Here is a 24661-nt window from a genome sequence, read left to right as displayed (position 1 = left end):
GGGGGGGGGAGAAGGAGGGGCAGGGGTGGGGTGGTGGGGGGGCTCTGTGTGGCAGGAGATGGAGCCAGGTGGGAAGAGGAACCACAGCAAAACCCTAACCGTCCATGGTAGAAAGTAAACAAAATGGCCACGACACTCCTGTCTTCGAGCTTCATCCAACGCCAAAGCATTGCGGGCGCGATATGGGACAGATTTTGGCTAGAGCGTGAACTTGATTTGGTGATGACATCGTCAGGAGACAAAAGGGATGAATGCGGACGGCTCAGTGTGTGATTGGCGGGTCAAGGGGGAGGCAAAATCCCATCTCCGGAGCCTCAGGCACGCCGCTGCAGTGCCCGTCGCTTGCGGCTATAGTAGTGACGTAAGCCGCTTTGTCTGGCAAAGTTCATCATGTAGTTTTGTTTACGGGTGCTGGAGGGATACAAACACAGTGAAAGAGGGGAGGAGGGACATGTGTGATTAGTGAACCTTTCCACACACACACACACACACACACGTTCATTCATGCGCGCACACACGGTGGTGTCGCTGCGATGCTGCCGCTCGACTCTGGCATCATGCGTGTCTCGGTCCTAACCTCCAACCCAGTAGTGCTGCTCAACAAAAGGGCATTTGTTGATGTTCTGCAAAGGACATGGTGCCACAACTATGTGGATGTGTGGATCATTCCTTCTTTCCGTTTTCAATTGACTCTTTCCATTATGGTCTAGAAACGCATTGTTATAGGCGGTGCTAAACTTAACGAACCATCAACTTTCAAAGTCCTCCCTCAAAGCAGCGAGGAGCAGCAAATTAGCCCTTTCATGCAGCCTGTAACCTGATAAGATGGCAAGCTGTCCACTGTAGTAACCGCTGTCCCCAAAAGGGTTAAAAAAAGGGCTTAAAGTCAATATTCGTCCTAATCTTGTGGCTACCTGTATAGCTTTTTTAATGTGCAAATAAACTCTCTGTTGGTGATGGGAAATGCGTGCGGTATGAACAATTCTCGTTATTCAAACAGAAAATACATCACGTTGTGTTCTGTGTAGGGTAATTCCCAAATAGACAAATGAAGTTCACAGTATAAAGTAAAAGTAGGGATGCTTAATATTCTGGACAGTTTTTCCCATATGACCTTCAAATGTGTAGAATCGAATGTCAAATCAGGCACTGTGAATTTTTGATATTCAAATGTAGTTCATTTGTATTTCCTGGATGTTCTTCCTTTTATAAGTCTATTTCTATTTTCAATATGTTTTTGTGTCCAGGAAAGCCAGTTATGGGACAGCGCGACACACGTAATCATGAGTGAGTTCAACATTGGCAGCAGTTTAAAACGTTTTGCACATTCAAACGCAACAATGTTCATGGCATTGTTCATCCTGATTTTGGGGGGGGAGGCTCATAGACAGCTATTTAGTCAACACTATAAATACGGAATAGGGTAAATCAACCCTCTGATCCGCAATGGAGATGATGTCACGGCAATGAACCCATGAAGAGCCCATGACAATTGAAAGACAAACAAATAAGAAATGACATCACGTTTCCACATTTGCTTTTCACCCACCACAAATAAACGGAAGATACCGAGTTTTCAGACTGTAATTTTCACCTCAGAATAAGAGAATAAAACAGAAAAACAGGCCACGGGACTGAATTTGATTCTAATACTCAATTCTTCATGTTCACATGACCTGGAAGTTTGATCATGAATATAAGTCAAGAAATGTCAGCTTGTTACTTGTCACAATCCACTGAATTATCCATCAGCCATATTACTGGATAGCAACAACAAACAAGTTTGAAGTGCGACTGTAATTGGCTTCCTGCATTCCACGCATTGTTTTTCACTCTTTCATATGCAAAGGTTACACCGCATGAGGACGATAGTAGACTTGGGGCAACTACTGTGCAATGATACGCGAGGAACTCTGTGTAGACAGTATCTTGTTGGACTGAAACAAGCTAATGCAACTTTAATAATGCCCATTAACAAACCTCTGGGTTCATAAACCCAAGCAATTAAATATTGAAATCAAACTCTGTCCAGTCCAGTGATCTGTTTTTTTTTTTATGTTGTAATTTTTATTTGGGCCTCCAATGAATCAATCAAACTCATCTTTTTGTTTTTATGTGTGTGAAATTAAAAAAATAAATCATCAGTCCCTTTTCGATTTTGATGACCAATTGAAAATGGAAAGAAGAAACGTGACCCAGATTTTCACTAACCTACAAGACAAGACATGGGACACACTTGCACACACACGCTCTGACACTGAGAATTTGAGGTCAGAGTAAAGAGTGGGAGGAAAGAAAATCGACACAAAGTGCATGGTTTTGAGCAGACAAGCGGTCGGAACGAGATGGTGGCGCGTCGCTCTCGCTTAGCCTGTTCATTGCCTCTTCTGTCCAGCAGGGTGATGCCAGTGAGCCAGCTGTGCAGCCGGGGCGGGCTGCGGGGCTTTCTGCAAAGCGGGGAGGCTGGGGGAGGGGTGGGTGGTTGTATGCTTGATGGAGGGTTGAGCGCATGTCGGCTATGGACGGAAAAACAGCCAACGGCCACGGAAAAAAGGGAGGTCCCTCCATGACAAAGAAGCCAATGGGTCCATCTCATTTGTCTTATTTGCATGCCCCTGCAGTCCTCCATGCTTCCTCATCAAGCCGGAAAAAGATCTACAACAGTTGGTTCAACCATTGGTCACTTAGCTGACTTTAATTAAATTTCGTCCATTTTGCACCAGCGCCATTTATTTGCGGTCTGGACGTGGAGGGATGAAAGACTACATCAAAGCTAAAAGGTAAGCAGAGCTGCATGACTTTTCCTGGATGCACCGATTAGTATTACCTTGCAGCTAATGGCTAACAGTGTCTGAGAAAGGGCAAATACTTGAGCGCTCGGTGGAGTTGTTGACGCGGTGCGGATGTACGTACTTGTGTCAGTCATTATTTACGAGCCTGCACTTCTCATCGTGTATTCTCTTGTCCGGATGTCAGACAAATGAATGAGCGCACAAACACTACAAGATTCATTGAAATCCAAAGATGGCTGCAAATCACGGGGCACAGAGTTTTTCTTGAGACTTGTGGAAGGCATTTAAATCCACGAGAAAAAAACACCGGGCCTTTAAATTTGGACCCCCTCCCCCTCCCAAAAAAAAAAAAAAAAAACTCCAAACGTTTGTCCATTTGTCATTTAATGTTGGCCAATGGCACCCTGTTTGAAGTAGAATTTCTGGTCACAGTTGCAGATGGGCGTAAAAAAAAAACTTGGCACCAATATTCTCTGCCAATAAATAGGAAAGTCAACGAATAAAATGCTCGACAAGCTGATTCACAGCCTGTGTTTGATCTACGCAATTAGAAGACAACACAAAAAGTTGTCGCTTTCCCAAAGTCACTTAAATATGTGGAGGGCCATGCCGCAACTGAATTTAAACTTCAGGTTACACCTTTCTGAGACGTGAGACTTACAAGTCGATGGAAGAACACTCGAATGACCATATTGCGATAGTAAACGGCTACATTCTAAAGCTTCTCCGCCCTACGTGCTACTCTAGCATGAATATTAGTAAAAGCCAGATTTAAGGGGATGGTAGAATCCACACAGCCAGAAAAGTGCATAGCTGTTCGGCATGTTGACTTAAGCGCATAGAAAATAAGGCCGAAGTGCAGCCATGGCTAGCTCCACCCTGACCCAAACTCGTCATTGGCACAGTAGTTTGATGGTCTTGCTAAAATAAAATAAAGCAGAGGAACGAAGACATCGGAGTTTGCAATGAAGGAAATGAGATCGACCCAATACGTTGAGCCATGCAGGGTGTAGAATTGAGCAGATGAAGTGCTCCAGCCAGATGTTTGATACTGGAAGTAAAAGCTGAGTTTGGGCGTGAACTAAAACAAAAAAAAGAACGTTCCAGGGACTCAGCGACAAACGCTGAACCTGAAACCCAACATTTAAAGCCACTTGAAACACAAACGCCAGCCAGCAAAATAAGCAGCCAGGTCATACAAAACAGATAAAAGTACGTCACACATACCGTACACACCAACACACCGCACTGACATTTGTGTTACTTTTGTCGTCTTCGTATTGAAAAAATTGGTATGGCTATCCCTCATTTTCTGTCATACAGTGAGCCCATTTCATTTGGTTTTGTTTCAATGACTTTCACGTTACAGAGCTTCCACCTGGACTGTGTGAGCAGCTGGTCTGCGGGGGACCCGAGAAAAAAAGCGAGCTCGTGGAAATGACTGCAGTGATGATGAGCGAGGTTTACAGTGTCGGGTGAAACCGGGGGTGAGTGCGCATGTGTGCTGTGTGAGGAGCAGTGAGGCTGGCAAAAAAGAGAGGAGGGAGAAGGATGGGGGGTTTATTCGGGAAGAGGCGGTGAACTTACCTGACGCTACAGCCATGCCAGAGGGAGCAGAATACAGAAGAGAGCAGAGGTTAGAGCGCGAGAGGGGAGGGGCAGGCGAGGGGGACTGCTGTCTCGCAGAAAGGTGAGAGGGGGTGGGAGCCCAGGCCTGAGGGAGGGATGGGGCAGGGGCCCCCAGGAGTAGGAAGAGGAGGAGAAGAGAAAGAGTGAGAATAAATGGAATTAATGGCAGTGATGGGGGCGGGAAGTTGAGGAGTCGTAAATCAGAATCAGAGGGCATGAGCGTGATCCGAGGCAGCACATGAAGCGGCAAGGTAGTGGGGAGGGGAGCAAAAGAAAAAGGAAATTGGGTGTGGAGGAGGGGACAAGTGTTGAACAGAGAGAAATAAACAAGAGTGTGAGGATCATGGTCACGCTTGTCAGCAGACACTGTTGAACGCCGTGCACAGGGAGCGGGGAGGGGGTCACGGCCACAGAGACCAGGGGGCAGCTCAGGTTTAGGCACTAAAAAGCAGGTTTCCACCAAAAGCTACAGTACAGTTCAGTTGACGTGACTCGTGTTGGCGCGATGGTGCTAGCTGTGACGTCAACGGTGGGACATCATAGCTGTGCGTACTGACCAATGAATGCTACAGCTAAGAAGAATGCGACCTGGAGCATGCCAAGAAATGAGTCCAATTTTGACCAATCAGTGAACCAGCTCCATCCTGACGCTGAAATGTGATATGGACACATGGAAAGTCATCAAATTGCACGAAATAAAACATGTATCTTTAGAGTCACACGTTCTCCCACGAGACGGCAGAAGGCAAACCTGTGTATCCACCAGGCACAGATTTCACACTTATTATGGATATTTGTGAGTAACTTGAGAGTCTTCATACTTTAACTGACATTTTTGTTTGGCGTTTAGCCCTGAGAATTTTTCTCAAACATCCGCCTTGGCTCATTCTAAGTTGGCTATTATTGTACTGTTTTTGCTCAACTGAACTGCACTGCACTGTTTAAAGGAAACAGGGCAAAAGTGCGTACGTGGTTATTAGCAGCTTTTAATGCGTCAGGTTTAGTTTTGAATAAACAACAAGTGCCCATATTGGCAGGGAGCAAGATCTCGAGCAACATGCAGGAATCTATCCACAAACAGATCCCTCCAAAGCAAAGCACACTGCAGTAACGTTCCTGCTTGCCTGACAGCAGAAGCAGTGTTGAACTTCACTGTCGGTGTACGCAAGTGTGGAGATGCGCTTACGATCTGTGTGCACGCTTCCTGTGTATGTTTGGATTAAAAGGGGAGGGGGGTCATCTACTGGTGATGCGGGATCAGACAAGGGCAGATTTGGGCTCTAGTGGGGTTGTAGGCCAGCGTCTGGCCGGGAATTTGGGTACTCACAGAACTACTTCCACGTGGTCCAGCGCCCACTGGTCATGTCCTGCACCGTCGTGGCGTGGCTGCCACCATCGTAGCATCACCCCTTTAACTCTCGCTTCCCTGGGGAACGCAAGCGTACACTGTATTCAGAATCATATTACTTATTCTGTGTGTATTGTAATGGACAGCTGGAGTATTGGTTAAATTATTATTATTATAAGACCTCCGTAAACACGTGACAGTTCTTCGATAAAGCTGCATAATTCAATGAGATTATAAGAGCTCTCACAATCAAATGACATTTGAAAAGATAATAATGCTTCAGTGTGAGTCACTTACAGTGGGATGTTGTAGGAAACTCTCTGGGCCTTTATGAAGTCTTTGGGTTGGTGCTGGGCGATGACGTGCCAGCTGACTCCATTGGTGACGCTGTACTGTAGCAGTACTGCTCGGTCGACCGTGTCAGCCCGGTCCAGAGCAATGTTACAACTGTCTGTCTGTGCGACGCTACCAATCTGCAGCACAAACATGATCTTACTGCGGGGAGAGAGAGAAGGGATGGCAAAGGTTAGCGGGACACGTCAAGTTTTCGCTCCATTTATTTTAGCATCTCTAAGATGGAGGAAACGCTATGTTTTTGTCCCCTTCCTGATTTAAGATTTCACTTGCGTATTTGTCACACTTAAACATTTTGGATCACAAATAATATCTCACAAGGACAACAAGGAAATACGTTGCTTAACCATATGACCTCTGTGGGAGAGTTCAAATCTAAAAACCACCGCTAAGACAAAAATAAAATAAAATATAGGCTTTTCTCACATTTGTGTAAAAATATCTTAATGAGCCTCAAACCTTTTGGGAAAATATTTTCAACGGTACAGTCTGGAATGACACAGCATTTGTTAAAAGAAATATCATGCCGACAGAAAAATATGATTTGGGCAGTGTGATGTCAGTGAGTGGCTACTTTGCCAATTCAAAACCTGGACAACTTGTTCAGATGAAACATTTAAGTGTGATGAATAGGCAAAAAAAAAAAAATCTGTGTGATTTGTGTTTTGGCTGTACCTGTACCTGGCTCGAGTGAGGTCCAGCGGTTTAGTAACAGCCTGCCTCATCTTACAGCCATTAAAATAGAGCGAGTCTCCATGTGCATGCGGTGACAGCTGTCCACACCCACTGCCCACTCCTCCACCCTGAATCAGCTGCCAGCTCTCCGGGGACACGCTGCCCGACTCAAAGTTGTCCTTAATGGAGCTTGGCAAGTCTCTGCCAGAGAGGGAGCAGTCATCACCTGTTCAGGTGGGAGAAGAAGCAACAGTGTGGGGACAATGATGGAAATTGGTTAGCTTGTTGTGATCATATTGCAAAATAAAATAAAAAGCTGCATCTTTTCTGAGCAGAATTGACACCAGTCATGTAGCTCTGTTAAAAGTCATAAAGAATTGAATTTGTACTTATCATTTTCCACTGTTTGTGACCCACCGTGATATCCCTCATCACAGATGCAGACCATTCCGCTCGTGCAGTAGCCGTGTCCACTGCAGAGTCCTGGGCAGGCTTCGCCGATGTAAACGCGGTCTACTCCCCAGCTCTGACGCTCTCCCGCCCCCTCTTTTTGAATCCAGCGGAACTGAGTCGCCCTGGAAATGGACAACACACCACAAAGGGCACGCAAAACTACATTGTTGACGTGTTAAAATACAAATGCAACACACAAAAGTGAAGTATGGCTGCATGGCATGGCTTCGAAATAAAATCTCATTTGTTCCAGAAAAACCTGATTTGTAATATTATTTACAGATTAGGACTATGACATTATTCAAAACAAGCTTTACTTTTTTCCATTTTGGGACAATATTGACTTGTGTTTTTATGCACTACTGTAGCTCCTCTCTGTTTGCAGCCATTTTGTTGAGTGGAATCAATTGCCCAGTGCTACCCTGAAGAGACGTGGTCAGGCAGTTGAACGGTGACCCTGGTCCATGTTGAGCTGTTGACAGGACTGAAGATGGTGGACTCGTGGAACTGGAAGGGAGAGCAGCCCACGTTGTTGACTGACGAGGGGAGGCACTCAGACTGTACCAACTGCCACGAGTCAGACCTGAAAGAGTAAGGTGACAAATGTTCAATTCCATATCAAACATGGTCATTGCGATGAAGCAGGATCTACCTTGCATCTTTCCTGTACTGCAGCAGGACAGAATGATGGTCCTGACATGTGTCTGCCTCACAGCCAACTACTATCTAAAATAGTCAGACGATCAACATCAAACGAACGCAACATACAGATAAGAGTTGCTGATAGAAATGTAAAATCGCTCTAATACCATGAACTGTAAAATGTAGCCAGGCTGCACTATAAGTTCTCGAGTGGCGAGGATGTTATGTGTCCGGTCTTGGTTCTTGTTGGGCCAGTAAAGGTGAAACGAGGGGTTTCCACAAAAGCCCGCAGTTCGCACGGCATTCGGGTAGAAGCTCCAACTTTCCTCGTGAGATACACCTTCTGGAAAACAAGACAAAACATAAAGGGGTTTGCTTACCTCTTGACCAATACGCTTTTCGTTTGTCATATGCTTACCATCATCAAAGGTGTCAAGCAGGCTTGACGGATTGATGTCTGACCCGCCTACTAGGATGTTGTCTATGGCCCACTGGGCTCGTTCCAGGCTGGGAGAGGCCAAGCCAGAGTAAACAGTAAAAGGTTGCCACCAACGTAGGCGAGTGGCGTTGGTCAGGGCTCCCTCTGGCAGGACGATGTAATCTCTCCTCACAGACACGTATTTGAGATAGTCCATCTCATGCAGTAGGATCCACGACACACCTGAGGAGCATAGGGACAGATTTGCTGAGCGGGAGGCAAAAAGGTGACAGCGATATCACATGTTTTAAAGCGCACCTCCATCGGTAGAGTAGTCCAACAGCACTCCTTCTTTTCGACATGTTGGACGGTGGCACATGGACATGTTATTTTCACTTCCAATCCTGGCCCAGTACTCCACAAACCTTTGGCCACAAAACAGATCGTGACAATTTAAACCTTTAGGCGTGTGGTCAATGTCGATGAGGGCAGAGTCGAGGTGTGTGCGTGGAATGTGAAATTAAGCGGAAAAATAGCATATTAGGACATGTTGTGAAGCTTGTGCTGTTGTCAGAAACAAATAAAGTTGCAACTTCTTGTGTTGTGTGCAACTTGTTGTGAAAAATGACCAAATACTGACTTAGCTCCCCGAAGGTCCAGGTCAGTGGTAATAGCTTGTCTGGCATCAGCTCCTCCAAAATACAGGGCTGTACCCTCTACCAACACACCACAGTCTGTGCAGGGTCGACCTCCCTCAAGAACGTGCCACTGAGGCCCGGCCGCTCCTTCCCAGTCAAAACGTTCCTTCAAAGATGCCTACAGGGGAAAAGATTGCTTAAAAAGCAGTATTCCTGAAAATGTTTTCATCACATATCTTCTTGTTTTTGCATAGTCCACACTTTTTGGAAAACTCCAGATCATAGTCAATCCTGGCCTGTTTATATGTTTTTGTGAACCGGTGTCCAGTTCTACGTGACATGTGAAACTCATATTACGGTATCTTAAACGCACAGGAAAATACTCTTCAGAAAGCCAATTTCTGTCTAAATTCTTTATTAAAAATAATTGAGACTGTTTTTAATGTAATGTTGTAATCCCTTGAGATGATGATTTTAGGGTTTCTTTAAACTCTCATCATCAGAATTACAAAAAAAAACCTAATCATGAAATATTTCAGGCTGTCTGTATGTCACATCATTAAACCTTTTGAAATGAACTACCAAAATAAATGACAACTGACTTCCACTATATTCTTGTCGACTGAGATGCACCTGTATACTCAAGCAAACGTGTCTTCAAGTGTGAACTCTACCTTTCACCGTTTTATTATTAGCTATTGTGTCATTGTGTGAGGATTTTTTTTTCCGTCCATCTGATTTCTAGCATGGCTTTACGGTTTGGGATTATAGTGCACTGCTACTCGCTGTTGGCATCCACTTGAAAGCCAGCATTTTCAGATGAACAGAATGTTCTTATTTTGTTAGGTGGAAAAGACGCAATAGTTTGAATGTAATGAATCTCAAAAGCAAGATGCTACCTTCAGCGCTGCACTGGCATAACAATTTGGTCCGGTGAATCCTGGGTCACAGAGGCAACGCTGATCCAAACAGTCGCCATGTCCGCCACAATGGCTCTCACACGCTGGCCCGATATAAAAGTTCTCCACACCCCACTGAACGTCTGAGTGCTGCTGGTAGAACCTGAAGCGCACTGAACTAAAGGACAGGAGAAGCAGGCTGAATCCTTTGGGTCATGTAAAAAGTTTAGCTGAACATGCATCTGCCTTTTCCAAGATTTAGATGACAAAAGTTTAAATCATTGATGTTGTAACAATAAATAGATCTATCAATAATGTAGCTCATGCGTGACGGCGAATGAAATATTAAGAGCGCCACATGTTTAGAAATGTGTTGACCTACGTGCCAGCGAGGCCGTCGGGCAGGGGATAGATAGCCCGCTTCCATCCCTCTGCGGGGAAGAAGACCGACGGCTGCGAAACGTGTCCTCCGCAACGAGGATCGGCGGGCAAACACTGGGGAACCAGGTATTTCCACGTCACACCGTAGTCTGCAGAGTACTGAACGTGGACCTGTCTGTCCGCAGCACGATCTGGAACCACGCAGCCGACCGCAATCTATAGGACACAAGTTTGAAATTTTGTTGCCGCAACATTAGTGATTGGTGCAGGGAAGTGAAAATGCACAGAGCATCTATACTATTTGGTACACCTGCACAAGGAAATGATATCCATCCATTTTCTATGGTGCTTGTTGTCATTAGCGTCATGGTTTGAGCCAGTGCCTACCTCAGCTGACTTCGGGTGAAAGGTTGGGTACACCCTGCACTGGTGGCTAGTGAATTGCACGGCAAATATTGACACTCACATTCGCAGCTATGGAAAATTTCAAGTCAATTACCCGAATGTGCAGGAAGGCCAGAGCTGAAATTTAAACCATGTACCTCTGAACAGCGCTAGGGACGAAGGATATTTGAACATTTGTAAAATATATTGAGAATTTTTCCCATCCATCCATCAATTTTCCAATCCGCTTATCCTCACAAGGGTCGCAGGGGGTGCGAGAGCCTATCCCAGCTGTCCTCGGGCAGTAGGCGGGGGACACCCTAAACCAGTTGCCAGCCAATTGCAGGGCACACACAGACGAACAACCATCCACGCTCACACTCACACCTAGGGACAATTTAGAGTGTTCAATCAGCCTGCCATGCATGTTTTTGGAATGTGGGAGGAAACTGGAGTACCCAGCGAAAACCCACGCAGGGAAGGACATACAAACTGCACACAGGGATGGAATTGAACCCGGTATCACTTCACTGTGAGGCCGATGCGCTGACCACTGGATCATCGGGCCGCCAGAATTTTTCCTCATTTTGGTGATATTGAAGTATTTGGTAACTAAGCATGGGTTGCGGGCCATAAATGACCCACTTCAGTCTTTAATTCGGCCCAACAAAGATATTTGTTGCATTAAAGTATGAACAGGTTACTTGATTTATTGCAAAGAATATTATAAATACACAAAAATAAATATTTTAAATATACATTCCATGACTGTCTATTTATTTAATATATTTAGTGCAAATAAGCAGGGGTGTCGTCCACAATTTGACATTCATTCTTCTTATTTTATTAATGAGGTTTCAACTTATCTTATTTTTGTTAATTGATTACAATGAAATGATAATCAAATTATAATCATACTAATAAAAGGGAGTGCAAGTTTTTTTTTTAAATAATCTATTTTACATAAAGGTACACAGAAGTGTGCCAGGCCCTGCCGCAAAGTAAGCGTGTGTATTCTTTGCTCACGAATCACCTTGAACTGCATGACCCAACCCTTTTCAGGGATTATATCATGCGTGACAGCGTAAACCTCTCTTCCATCAGCATTGCCGCACGCCATCACGCCATCGGGGGAGCTGCAGAAACGCTGCACTGAGCAGTCCTCGGAGAACAACCAATGGTCACTCACTGCCAACAAAGCAAAGCAACATGCTGACATTGTCTTTTCTTGTTAGAATGAAGCTTTGATTGAGTTATTCAACCAACTGCACTGTACCGATTGGAGTTTCCTCGAGCTCGCCCAGGTCACTGTTTGGTTCTGAGGTTTCATCAGCAGGAGCTCTCTCATGGTTTGGCAGTGCCACACCGCCGAATGTGTCGGAAATCTGTGCCCGCATGTCTGAACCCGCGATGAGGACGTTATCAAGAGCCCAGTCACTCTGGTCCACTCCGTCGTGCTGCGGCTGCCACCAGCGCACGCGCACACCTTCTTGTCGGGCAGTAGGAGGCAGCAGAACATTCACAAACCTGAACACATAATGTAAAATACTGACTTTTAAAACAAAGTACCAACTTGCTAAACATGGTTCCTGCAGCTCCATTCATCGAAATCACTTGCTGTAAAGGCACTCACCCTGGCTTTGTGTACAGATCATAGAAAATCTCTGTCAGCAGATGCCAGTGGATTCCTCCATTCAAGCTGTACTCCAGGAGCACCCCCTGGTTACGGTTGCTAGGCGGGATCATACAGCCATACATGAAGTAGAATTGGATGAATTCGGCGTTGGTTAGGTTGAGGTCCATTGTCACCAACTGACGACTGCAACTCTGTAGAGGCACACAACAAACAATATTGATGCTAAATGAAGAAAACCATAACAGAGACAGAAAATACTTACACCACTAAAGTGCAGAGCGGCTCCAGATGCCACAGCTCCACACACGGTGCTGAGTTTCCCACCAGTGAGTATGTGCCAGTGACCAAGAGAAGGAGCCCGACTGAAGCTGTCCTTCAGCTGGGAGGGGAGCTTAGCGACCGGCTCATCACAGTAGTCACCACCCCACTCTGGATCACACCTGATGTGGATACCACATGTGATTCATCAAGACAGAGTGAATTATACACCGTTTGAAAAAGAAGTCAGTGTTAATACAGAACTTTGAGGCTTCTGCTACAAAGCAAATCAAATGTTAGCAAAAGCCTACTAGAACATCTGAAATTTATCTGGGGTTAGCCATGGGTACTTGTGGCTATTGTGTGCATTGGGTAATCCCGAACACAGCCATATCCCAGTTGTAGGAGGGCATGCACACTTGAGCATATTTTTTGAGTTATTCATTTGTACTTCCCCTCTCAAAAAGGTACTCTGATTTCCTCCCACATCCCCAAAACATGCATCGTCGGTTACTTGAACACTCGATTGTCCCTCGGTGTGATTATGAGTGCGAATGGTTGTTTGACTTTGTGTGCCCTACCCTGTGATTGGCTAGCAACCAATTCATCGTGTAACCTGCCTACTACTGTGATAGGCTTCAGCAGACCCTGGTGTGGATAAAGCCTGCTCAGAAAATGGATGGTCCAAGATTTAGAGCATATTTAATTGACTCAGCCAAGGGTGCACATACTTTTAATGTTTCTATTTGTGTTGTTTGGGCAGACACGGTTGTGTATACATCACCAATCGGTGTATTTTCATGACGTCATGTTCAGATTGGTGTCAAGCTAATCTGTGTTTACACTGCCTTTCCATTGGATACATATCAGATTTTTATTCACATTTAGGAGAGGCCTGATAACGATCTGAAGATATCCGATTCCATGCATTTGTTTCCCCCCCGATATATTGTCATTAGTTTTGATAATGAAGAATATTTGAATTGTGCCACTTAAACCATGCAATGTAAATCCATCCTAAGAAACACTGGTGTGTGTTACTTACACACAGGTGCTCTGTTGACACCTTCCGTGTCCAGAACACATATCTGGACAGCCATCTCCAATATAGAGGTTATCCAGAGCCCAGGTCTGCTGCTTGTCAAATGGAGCCTGCTGGAACCAACGGAATCTTGTTGCTGGAGACCTATAAACATAAGGGCGGGCGTGAAAGAGGATGCAAAGGCATGCCTCCAGTAGGTGCTAGTATGTGCATTGTGCAAAACAACATCCCGAAAATAGCACCTACGAAAAGACACTCTTACGAAGCACAGTTTTAACTGCAAGCTATCAGTTACGCGGAGGACTGTAGGAATCAAGCAGCCGCGAGAGAATTCAAGATCAACTAATCTATGGTGCTTGGTGCTTTTGTTTTATGAAACGGCGCCATCTATCCATCCTGCAAGGACGACCATGGCGCAGCAACATCCGACAGATTACAAGGAGAAGATGGCCATCTTCGGCTCCTACTGCAGTAAAAAGTCGAATGTTCTGCGTTACGTTAAATAAAGTCGCTTTCTTGGAGATTCTTTTGTTTTGGCGCTCTGCCGGCCTCACTTAGCTTCCATGACCGACTGTTCTCTCAACCAATGCTACATTCCTACATACCCGCATGGGCTACGGCAAGTGATGCAGGACAAGCATACTTTGCAGATTCAAATACAAGAAAAAGTTCCAAAGAAGATTTTGCAGTTTCAATAGTCCAATTTTTTTTTTTTGCAATTTGTGGCATTATCGTACTGTACACTCGAAAGGAGCAGCGCTGACCTTGCATATGATGGGACATGTAAAGTCACCCGACCCCATTTGTTGTATGTATCAGAAACGAGCAGCCTTTGCAAGGTGTAGGAGGAGCAGTCAGGGCTTGTCGGTAAACAATCTCTGACAACAGGTTGCCACGTCAGACCTAAATCCAGAGAGTACTCCAGCTCCACAGCTAAAAAGACATACAAGAAACAGCAACAACTGTTGAGGCTTACTTTTTCAGGCAAAGAATATTCAAATCTTCAAATCGTCTTATTGCTTACAGTAGCAGGAGTTGGTTACAGAACAGGATGCAGAAAAGTCAAACTGGATGAAGGCATCCTGTCCCAAACTGATGTCAGTGGTGACTGCGTAGCGAGTGTTGGACTTCTCTATGAAAGCAAAAGCGGGTCCATCCGAGCCACAAACTGGCATTCTGGTTCCTCCTGGGTGGAGGAGCCATGAGCGTGTATCGATAGAGGAGAAATCATCTTCCAGTGGTCCCCAGCCGCTGGCACTACCACCAACCACCACCTGAAATTTGTAGAAAGTTAAATACATGAAATGTAACGTTGTGTTTGGTTGATTGAGGCACAGTCATTGATGGTCCTCCTCTTGCCTCACAGTACCTGATCGATCACCCATGGACTATAAAACTGTCCGCTCTCAGAGGGCTGCCACCAGCGCAGGCGAGTGGAAGAGGTGCGAGCGCGCAGTGGGATCTCCAGGGCCACCAGGCGAGCCTGGTTACTGCTGTTACTGAAGAGAAATTCCTGGAGGAGACCCCACGTGAGACCTCCATTCAGGGAGTACTGCAGCAGAACTGGCTGAGAGCGAGGGTCCGGTGCCGCCTTCCCGCAGCCGAGACGGAGGAAGAACTGAACAAACCTGGTGCCATTGAAAATCATGATTACAGTCCTTCCAATTTCAGCACATCGAACTCCAAGTAACAAAATGGCGATATTGTCAGACAATGCTAACAATACCTGGCATTCGACAAGTCCAATTCATTGGTGACCAACATACGCAGCCCATCTTCACTGAAGAACAGATGGTTCCCACTGGACATGATACCACATTTTCTGGATGGTTTGCCACCACTCAGCTGTTTAAAAAGGTCAATATCCACTGCTCCGTCTAAATACAAACACATTTTTTTAATGTGACATAATTACAACACAACTCCTGAGATACTGTTGCTATTCCGCATTGTACCTTCAAAGTCTTCTTTGAGGAAGTCGGGGTTGGGAATATCTGGCACAGAGCAGTCGCTTCCAGAGTAGCCGGGGTCACACATACAATGTGTGCCCCCTACACAAGCTCCATGGCCACTGCACATGTCCTGACACTGAGGGCCAATATAGACATTGTCTAGAGCCCATGTAGGAGGAGCGGACCCAGTTGAAAAGAAGCCCTGATACCAACGGAACCTCACAGACCTGTAGGGACAAAGTACAGGGACAAATAGATGGGAAGGGGATACAGGTATAAAAAAGAGACCGTGAGAGAAGCGTAGCTGGTGAGGATGCGCTGGTGCTCACCCGCAGAGACGCAGCTTGCCAAAGTGGATGACCTCTCGCCTCCACCCCTGTGTGGTGCCCGGGAAATAAACACTGGCCGGGTGGAGCTCGGTGGAGCACAGCGAAGATGGCTGTGGCCCACCTGCACAAAGCGGCACCAAAAGGTGCCATGTTGCTCCGAAGTCCCTGGAGAACTCAAGTCGCACCGGATGGGCCGAAGAGCTTTCAGCCGTGCAGCCGACATTTATCTGTGGGGAAAACAAGACATCAGCCCGGATTGCCCACCGTGATTCATGCCTTCAATGAGTGTGCTGATTGTTACTTTGGGGAAAGAAGTCATCAAGACTGTTTGTGTACCTCAAATTGGATGATTGTGTTCTCATTCACGTCAATGTCCCTGGTGGTGATGGAGTGCTCCCCCAGCTCGCTGGAGACAAACACCATAGCTGACTCATCCTCTTCTCTGCAACAGAGACACACAAACCAAATGATTAGTCAAGGTTAAAAACATCCATTTTGGAGATCATATCACCCTTGGGTTCACTGATTACTGAAACAGGAATATGCAAAATGAGACTTTGTCTTTGGAAACATTCAAAGTGAAACACTTTTCTTACAAGCCGGTCTTCTGGTAGGGGCAGTAGAGGCCGGTGTTGCCCCCTGGGTAGAATAGCCAGTTGGACTCATTCGGGCCTTCTTCAAAGCTGTCTCTAACCACTACGGGGTTATGCAGGGAGCTACCATCAATGCTTAGATCATCTATCACCCACACCTCCTCCTTCTTACCTGATGGACAAGGAAAGACATTATTATTAAACATGAAACAAATTTACCCTCATGTCTTTCTCAGGCATTTTGTACACATATATACACCTCCTCCTTCTTACCTGATGGACAAGGAAAGATGTTATTATTAAACATGAAACAAATTAACCCTCAGGTCTTTCTCAGGCATTTTGTACACATATAGCTATAATATTTGAAAATATTGAATGAATTTCGACATGAAATTTTCACCACTGTTGTAAGGCTGCCAGAGTCTGAAGCGGGTGGCATTGGTCTGAGCGCTGGCGGGCAGCGGCAGGTGGAGGAACAGAGTGTCCGTGGAAGCTGGGAAATAAAATTCGTCCAACAGTAGCCAGCTGATACCCCCATTCACCGAGTACTGCAGCAGCACTGAGTGGGAGCGCTCAGGTACACCTACACAAAAAAACAGCGACATTACGAATTAACATGAAACAAAGAGGACAAAACAATCAAATACCTTTTGTGATGAACTTGAAGGAGAACTGAATGTAGAGTGTGTTTGTACAATCCAGATCCCTTGACACTATCATACGTAGACCATCCTGCAAAGTGGGAAAACATTTTCGGATGAGAAAAGCCTTTCGACTGTAAAATAGCGAAACTGACTTTGAAGAGAGGCGTACCCCTTTAAAGATGAGGGCGGTTCCAGATTTAAGGGGATCCCCACTCAGAGTTCCCCTCTCAGCTCCATAAACCTCAGGCCAGGTCTCCTGCTGCAGGTGCTCATTGAAGTCTTCCCTCAAAACAGACGGGAGGGGCGCCGAGGGCACACAGTGTGCACCCTCATAACCTTTGTCACACCTTAGACAGGATGAGAACGTCTCAACATAAATGTAGCAACATAGAGCGAACACATCTTACTCAACATTCTTGTCTGACTTACACACAGCGTCCATTGTCACACAGACCATGACCAGAGCACATCCAAGGGCAACCGGGGGCAAGCAACACATTATCCAGAGCCCAACCCTCGGCCCCTGGAGTAAAATGGGTTTGGATCCAACGGAATCGTGTCCTTGGCGAACTGAGGTACCAAGAGCCAGAATACAGTATTAACAAATATACTGTACTGATGTAAAAGGAGTTGTAATAAGAGGTTGTGTGTAGTGCATACTTAGCAGCACTTGGCAGGTATACAGTTGTCCTTCTCCAGTGTTTGTACTGTGTCGACGTATAGATGGAGCTCTGAGTGTAGGCAGCGCAACCGATCGCTGGGGGAACACACTCCGGGGTAATCAGGGACCAATGACGTCCACAGTCTGTGGAGTATTCCAGGCGCACACCGTGGGAAAAGGAGGTGGACTTGCTGCAGCCCATACTCAGCTCAAACTGCAGGAAGGAAGAACCCGAAACCTCAAAGTCCCAGCTCTCGGCATACCTTGGCTTCTCTGCAAAGCATGGAAACATCACCTTCCATATCTTGTTGGTGTAAGATTTTTGTTCAAATGGTGAACACATCTCTATGGCCATCTTTATACTCAGGTAAATAAAGAAAGCAAAAAGTCAGACCAAGTGCTTAAGGAAAAATGCTTAAGGAAACGGCCAACAAAGGTAACATTCAAATGCTTCCTGGGTACTTCCAGGGTCTTCGTGTGTATAGATGTTGTCAAATAACTCATGCTGTGCACTTGGGAAGAATAAGTACACTTTGAAAGCATTATTTACAGAAAGTAAATGCGCTCACAGCTTGGTGCTCTCATAAAAAAACAGGCAGGATGTTCAATCAAGTTTGCCCTCATTTATAATGCGCCATTCATGGCGCCACAGTAAATGGGTGATTCGGTTTCAGCCTGTTGTGAGTTATGTTGCTCTCAAGCCATTGCACTACTGTTCTCTCCCTCTGCTGTATAAATAGAAAATGGAATTGGAAAGTCCTCTTAATGCATGTGCGGAAGTTGGTTTGAGTTTGTTTGTGTGACTCACTATCGATGGCTTCGGAGTTGAAGGTCAAAGCCGTGTCCAGAGACAAACAGTCCACAGTCACCTCCCCACCCTGAATGCGGTACCAGTTGTGCCTCAGAGGTGTGGTGCCATCAAACTTGTCATGGAAACCAGTTCTGGAGCTGTCGTTCATACCAACTAGGACATCATCCAGAGCCCACTGGGCTGAGTGTTTCCCTGGAAAAAAAAAATACCCACAATAAATCAAAGAAAAAAGAGAGTAGTTTTAGTATTACTGTAACAATTGCACTAACCTTGTTGGGGCTGCCACCACCGAAACACCGTGTAAGGGGATTTGGCATGTGGTGGCAATTCAATGGTCACCACTTGAGGCTCCAAGAAAGAGCTGAAGTCCAGTTCCCGCAGGAATTGCCACTGGACGCCATTGTTGGTGGAAAACTGCACAAGGACACCTGAAGACAAATATAAATGAAAAAAGTGCATCACGATAGAATAATCCAAATGAGGTCTCTCATGAATACAATGTCGAGTCCTGGGATTATAGCAATGTACCTTCATTGCGTGAGCGTGGCCTGGTGCAAGTGGGTCCCAAACTTTTACTGCCTATTCGAATGTAGAATTGCACCAACCTGTTCACATGAGAAGATTTGAAATCACGCTCTCGCATGGAATGACTTGACTCAAAAACCTGAAGGAACAAGAGTGGAATCCACCCACCGAGTGTTGGTGGTGTCCAGGGGCACTGTGCGAGCCTCCCTCCTTCCAGGGCTGCTAAAGTAAAGTGCCTTGCCCTCACTGATTATGCCACAACCACCTCCTATTTGGCCTCCACTTAGGCTCTGCCAAAGTGGACTTAGCTTGCCCTCAAAACCCTCACTCAGCTCAGTGGGACCTGCTACGGATGGGACACAGCTGTCTTGTTCCACTATGGAGAAAAAAAATAAGAAAAAATTGAACTATGGTTTACTACATACAGACACAAACACTTCAACTTGCTGTCTCAATCAATCGCCTTACCTGTGTATCCCATGTCACAGAAGCAGACTCCGGAAATGCAATCGCCATGTCCGCCACAATGATTCGGACATGGCTCAGAGATGTACACTCCATCCAGTGCAAAAGCTGGAGCATCTCTGTAAATGCTGCTCTCCTGGAACCAGCGGAACCGTGTTTTACTGGAGGAATGGAAGAAACGCTGAATAAGAGAAATCCATAGAGGTAACAGCGATATGCATAAAGTCTGTCAAAACTATATGAAATAGAAAATGGTAGAGGTGGGATAGGTGCAGATTGGATCAAAAAGGCCTTCCTCAAACTGTTCCGTTGTCTTGATTAAGAGCACACCAAGGCTTCTGTGAATGTAGTATATGTTTGAAAAGTTACCTTTACACCATGGATCATGGGTAAGCCAAACGTTTGGGTTCAAGGGCCACATTTGATTTATAAAACAACAAATGGGCCAGGCAAAGATGAAAAAAAAAAAAACAGTTTCGATGTATAATGTACATTTTGGAAGATAGTCGATGTTATTATACATTATTATTCATTCTCTTTCCCTAATTGTATTTTTTCAAATCAACGTAATTTAAATCAATACAAATGCATGTGTAAAATTGATTACTTTTCTGATATTTTACATTATTTGCAATTATTAATTTTTCAACAAATGTTCTTGTTAAAAGGTAAGGGGGAAAAAGTTGTGCAAAAACATTACAGGACACTTGACAATGTAACACCTCCTTGGGGCCATACATAGGGCACGCCTACAAGAGATCCCACTGGGTGGCTGTTACCATAGCTACCTGGCTGCAACGTTGCGTGGAATGACCACAGTGACCCTGGTCCACTCTTCATAGTCCCCGGTGTTGTACACGGTGGGTTCTCGAAGCTCCCGCCCACTGCCTTCACAGTTGCCTGCTCCCGGGGATCCAGGGTAACAACCCTCCTTTACCAAAGCCCAAGTGCGACCTGCATCATGGGAGTACTGCAGCAGGATGGGGGCAGACGCACTGAATTCTGGCTCACAACCTATGTTTAACTAGTAGGGGGGAAACAAAATGAATGATTAACAGTTAACAACATTGTACAAACAAATCAGTCTTGGTAAGGTGGTCTTGGACTGTGGGTAGGTTTACTTTCTGAGTTTTCACCTTAAACTGGAGGGTGTAGCCAGGGCGCAGGGCAAGGTCCCTGGTGACCGCCACCCTGTCCCCATCGGAGCGCCCGAACACCATGGAAGATGCGGTCGGAGCACAGAAGCTGCTGTTGCTGTCCCTCTCCATGCCTTCGTTACCCAGCATCAGCCACACACTCATCTGGTTCAGCGGGTAGTCGAAAGCCGGCTTCTCATAGAAGTTCTAACAGAAGGGGTTTAGTTGTCAGTGGAAACATGGCATGTAATGAAAGCATTCCCAACACTTCATTTTTTCCACGTTTTATGTTACAGACTTGATTGAATAAATCCACTCCTTTTTTATACAAATGCAGTAATGCACCTGTGGCAAAGTAGGACTGGCTATGGGGATGATGTGCTTCTCCCTCTCAGATAAAATGATGACATCATCTATTGCCCACTGGTCATAGCCCTCCCCAGAGTGAAGAGGCTGCCACCAGCGAAATCTAGTGCAGGGTGTCTTTGAGGCCAAAGGAAGCTCATAGTGGACAAAACTGTTCAGGAAAAGATTAAAATTATTGGTTTGAAATGACCAGTTGTGTTAAACATAAGCGCTGCTGATCTCACCGAGGCTTGGTAAAGTCTGTGAAGTACATCTCGGCAATGAGGCCCCAGCTGATGCCTCCATCATTGCTATACTGCAGCAATACTCCCTCTTCCCTGCTGTCAGCCTGGTTGCAATCTGCCCAGTCTCCACCCACACGCAGGTAGAACTGCACGAACTCCGCCCATTCCGTGTCCAGGTCCCAACTCACGAGCTGCCGCAGGCCAGCCTGATGTCACACAAAAATTTACCATGTCAGATGATTATTTGTAACCACGGAACATTTAAACCAGAAATATTATGCATTTTTAAATTTTGGCGGGGAAGTGAGTGGCCATCGAAATTCAATTGCATTCTCAAGATTACAAATAGCGTCTCTTTGAAAGAACAAAAGAGGAACGGAGGGATATGTTGGTACTGTATTCCAAACATCCAACTACTTCTACATAAGCTCCAGTACGTATTTAATAATAATTATTTTTTTAAAACCAAATTAAGTATTTGGAAGTGGTCAAAAATAAGCTTAGGCTATTCTCTACCTTGCTGAAGTACAGGGAGGAACCAGATGAAACCACCCCGCAGCCGACATCAGGGTTGACCACCTCTCCGCCTATCACTTCCTGCCAAGTGGCCAGCAGTGCATCCTGGGACTCGAAGTCTGAGAGGACACTGGACGAGAGCGGGGAGGATGGCAAGCAGTCTGTACCAGAGAAGCTGTCGTCACACCTGCCAAAGAAGCGCTTCATTTGTATCAAAAATACAAACAAGTCCAACTCATCTCAATTTCGGTGACCTCGAATGCTGACCTGCAGTGTCCGTGGTCACACCAGCCGTGTCCGTGGCACATGTTCGGACATTGTTGGCCAATATAAATGTCATCTAAGGCCCACTCGTCCTGCTCCCCGTAGTAGTTTTGGATCCATCGGAAGCGTGTGGCACTGGACCTGAACACAGATGGTACAAACACATGCTTCACATGGCTCAAAAATTTAGAATTTGCGATAGAAACTGTCTTTGATGTCAAGTACGTCAACATGTTTTCATGGAATTGATCTTTACGGCAGAACATGATCACATGTAGACAACCTTGATAGTGAGGGATAAATATTGCGCTTGCTTGTGCAGCTGCACAACCGTGACAAATGACCCGAAAATCACCCCGGACCCACTCCTGACCACGACTGTTTTATTACCAAATCACAGCCATGACCCGGTTGACCTGTCACCACACTGCAGGAGATTAGAGGATGCTTCTCTATAAGTAAGAAGTAAGAATGGTCTGAAGGTCAGAGTGATCTGTGTCCTGCTTTATGTGTGTTGATGTACGTGGAACCTATGGCTGATGGCGCAGGCAATCATCATATGTCGGGAGAGATGACAGGTTCATAATGCCAATGCGTTTGGCAATGTCAACTGTAGAAAAATGGAATGCTTTGTGGGCTATGTTATATACAGGGTCAAAGGAGGCTCTCGTTTCATGTTAATAACACCTACAAATGTATTCTGATTCGTTTTTTGTTTTTTTTAAACTCCAATTGAGTGAGTCGCCCTTATGGGACAAGCTGAAAGTCCCCAAAGCCGAATTTGTGAACAGAATACTGATTATAACAAAAAAGTATGACAAAAGAAGATAATAGCATTTAGTGTGACATCATACAAAGGAGATGTGACCAATGAAACAAAAAAAGGCGAGATACTGAGTTCTGGTAAAAACAAGTGGCACGCTTTGCTAGGTCAACGTATAAAAATAACCTTGTTGGTGTGGCAACATAACCCTGAAATTATTGTCAGGATTTAAAGCACAGGATTCCTGTGTTAAAATTCCGAGCAGATACTTTTAAGTTTTGTTGTAGTTAAATATTTCATCTTTTTGAATGCCATGAAATGATTTGTTGCTTTAATCATATTTTGGTCACATCATTATTGAAAATGCGACTGTCGTAATCAACTAATTCTTTGGTTTATTTACCAATATTGATTATAAAAGAAGTGAATGAAGAGTAAAGTGGGATAAATACAAATGGGAATTTAGGGATATTTTCTAGGAAATATAGACTCCAAAGCTTAAGCAGAAAGAACTGCTCCTTCAACTACTTCTACTATTATTATTAGTAGTGTGTGACCTTCGCACAAAGTTCTGTTACCATGTCTTCTGAGGCAGAGACAGAGTAATGCGTCTCCATTTTGTGAACTCTGATGGGTGGTACACGCTGGGAGCCGTAAACTCAGAGCAGCTTGGCATGCCAGGCAGACAAGCCTAAGTGATGGAGAACAAGAGATCAGAAGAGAGGACACAACTATTCTTAAGAGACAGCACCGTCAAGATCAATTGTTCTCTGCATTTTGGTTCATTTTAACTGCTGTGTAGCAATCAAACTACAAGTTAAATATTTGCCTGGGACACCGGTTCAATACACACACAAAAAAAAAAAAAAAAACTCAGCACATTTTTAACTTGTAGAATATTTATGAATCAATTGTGATCATACAAAAATATCTGTCTGCATTGTAAGAAGATAAGCTTCCGAAAGATTAGTCTTCCTATGTATTTGCTCAAAGCAGAGTGATTAAAAGTCATTGCTATCATTTCTTGATGACACAAAGCACTGCATCTTAAGCATGTCATTATCTAAACAATGTTAAGGGGCTTTATGAGAGAAACCCATTATCATGAATACATTAAATATTTCCTTGCTCCTCGAAGATACTGCTATAGGCTTTAACAAAGCCCATCCATCCATTTTCTATCCCGCTGATCCTGTTCAGGGTCACGGGGAGTCAGGTAAATGAAGAACTACAACTTCCGATACCATTTTAAACAGTAACAATTCTGAAAACGAACAATTTACTGAAATGTCATGACACGGAGGGTGGACACAACTCCTCCTTTTTACCTCTTTGACCAAGTGCCAAGTGAGGCCGTGATTGGTGGAGAACTCCAGGCGGACCTGAGTGTCAATGTGAGGGGACGACTCGCGACCGCAGCCCATAACCAGCGAGAACTGCAGACTGTAGGAGGCACCAATCTGCATTGACTGAGTCTCCACATAGCGATTACTGGAACCAGGGCTGGGCTCACCAGAGAAACTGGAGGACAACATGAAAGAAAGCAGATAACTTTCATCAGCCTTTTTTGGGGTGGGGGCTGACTGGTTACAAGATGATCTCAGGAAAACTCCCGACCTACCTGAGCGTCCAATCATGGTGGCAGTAGGGCTGGACATGACCAAGGTAAAAACCAAGACTCTGTGTAACATCCAACACGTTGCTGAAATCCAGACTTATGGTGTTGAACAGCACGGACGTCATGCTGATTTCATCCAGCGCCCAGACATCGTGACCGCGGCCAGAATGGTAAGGCTGCCACCAGCGGAACTGCACACCGAACTTTCGAGCACCAGCTGGGAGCTCGACAGACACGATCCT

General features: G+C 45.3%; 1 protein-coding gene across 4 annotated transcripts in view; it reads right to left on the bottom strand.

The window, feature by feature from the left end:
• Positions 1-6: 6 nt before the first annotated feature.
• The window catches only part of reln (reelin), an 88557-nt gene continuing 63902 nt past the window's right edge, over positions 7-24661 (bottom strand). The window contains exons 20-65 of one of the 4 annotated variants that reach the window (XM_019857219.1): positions 24423-24659; positions 24130-24322; positions 23380-23492; positions 22042-22179; positions 21775-21961; positions 21259-21464; positions 21014-21185; positions 20669-20875; positions 20321-20556; positions 19536-19693; positions 19236-19443; positions 19071-19147; positions 18812-18970; positions 18540-18734; positions 17731-18004; positions 17500-17640; positions 17240-17417; positions 17074-17158; positions 16827-17009; positions 16427-16595; positions 16167-16272; positions 15831-16057; positions 15505-15728; positions 15276-15426; positions 14919-15177; positions 14574-14823; positions 14314-14482; positions 13553-13693; positions 12512-12689; positions 12247-12440; positions 11890-12140; positions 11647-11801; positions 10231-10445; positions 9849-10026; positions 8952-9127; positions 8630-8736; positions 8312-8554; positions 8061-8236; positions 7904-7977; positions 7673-7834; positions 7216-7373; positions 6799-7024; positions 6067-6264; positions 5749-5847; positions 4380-4385; positions 7-411 (exon numbers count right to left, since the gene is read on the bottom strand). In XM_019857219.1, the coding sequence (XP_019712778.1) occupies positions 315-411; positions 4380-4385; positions 5749-5847; positions 6067-6264; positions 6799-7024; positions 7216-7373; positions 7673-7834; positions 7904-7977; positions 8061-8236; positions 8312-8554; positions 8630-8736; positions 8952-9127; positions 9849-10026; positions 10231-10445; positions 11647-11801; positions 11890-12140; positions 12247-12440; positions 12512-12689; positions 13553-13693; positions 14314-14482; positions 14574-14823; positions 14919-15177; positions 15276-15426; positions 15505-15728; positions 15831-16057; positions 16167-16272; positions 16427-16595; positions 16827-17009; positions 17074-17158; positions 17240-17417; positions 17500-17640; positions 17731-18004; positions 18540-18734; positions 18812-18970; positions 19071-19147; positions 19236-19443; positions 19536-19693; positions 20321-20556; positions 20669-20875; positions 21014-21185; positions 21259-21464; positions 21775-21961; positions 22042-22179; positions 23380-23492; positions 24130-24322; positions 24423-24659 (7936 nt within the window). In that variant the 3' untranslated portion in view covers positions 7-314. The remainder of the gene's footprint in view (positions 412-4379; positions 4386-5748; positions 5848-6066; positions 6265-6798; positions 7025-7215; positions 7374-7672; positions 7835-7903; positions 7978-8060; positions 8237-8311; positions 8555-8629; positions 8737-8951; positions 9128-9848; positions 10027-10230; positions 10446-11646; positions 11802-11889; positions 12141-12246; positions 12441-12511; positions 12690-13552; positions 13694-14313; positions 14483-14573; positions 14824-14918; positions 15178-15275; positions 15427-15504; positions 15729-15830; positions 16058-16166; positions 16273-16426; positions 16596-16826; positions 17010-17073; positions 17159-17239; positions 17418-17499; positions 17641-17730; positions 18005-18539; positions 18735-18811; positions 18971-19070; positions 19148-19235; positions 19444-19535; positions 19694-20320; positions 20557-20668; positions 20876-21013; positions 21186-21258; positions 21465-21774; positions 21962-22041; positions 22180-23379; positions 23493-24129; positions 24323-24422; positions 24660-24661) is intronic. The other 3 variants (XM_019857220.1, XM_019857221.1, XM_019857222.1) reach the window with 3 other exon arrangements.

The sequence above is a fragment of the Hippocampus comes genome, unplaced genomic scaffold (assembly GCF_001891065.2).
Source record: "Hippocampus comes isolate QL1 unplaced genomic scaffold, H_comes_QL1_v1.1 scaffold186, whole genome shotgun sequence".
Classification (NCBI taxonomy): domain Eukaryota; kingdom Metazoa; phylum Chordata; class Actinopteri; order Syngnathiformes; family Syngnathidae; genus Hippocampus; species Hippocampus comes.
Note: the sequence above shows the minus strand (reverse complement) of the source record. Positions and strands in the feature narration are given on the sequence as shown.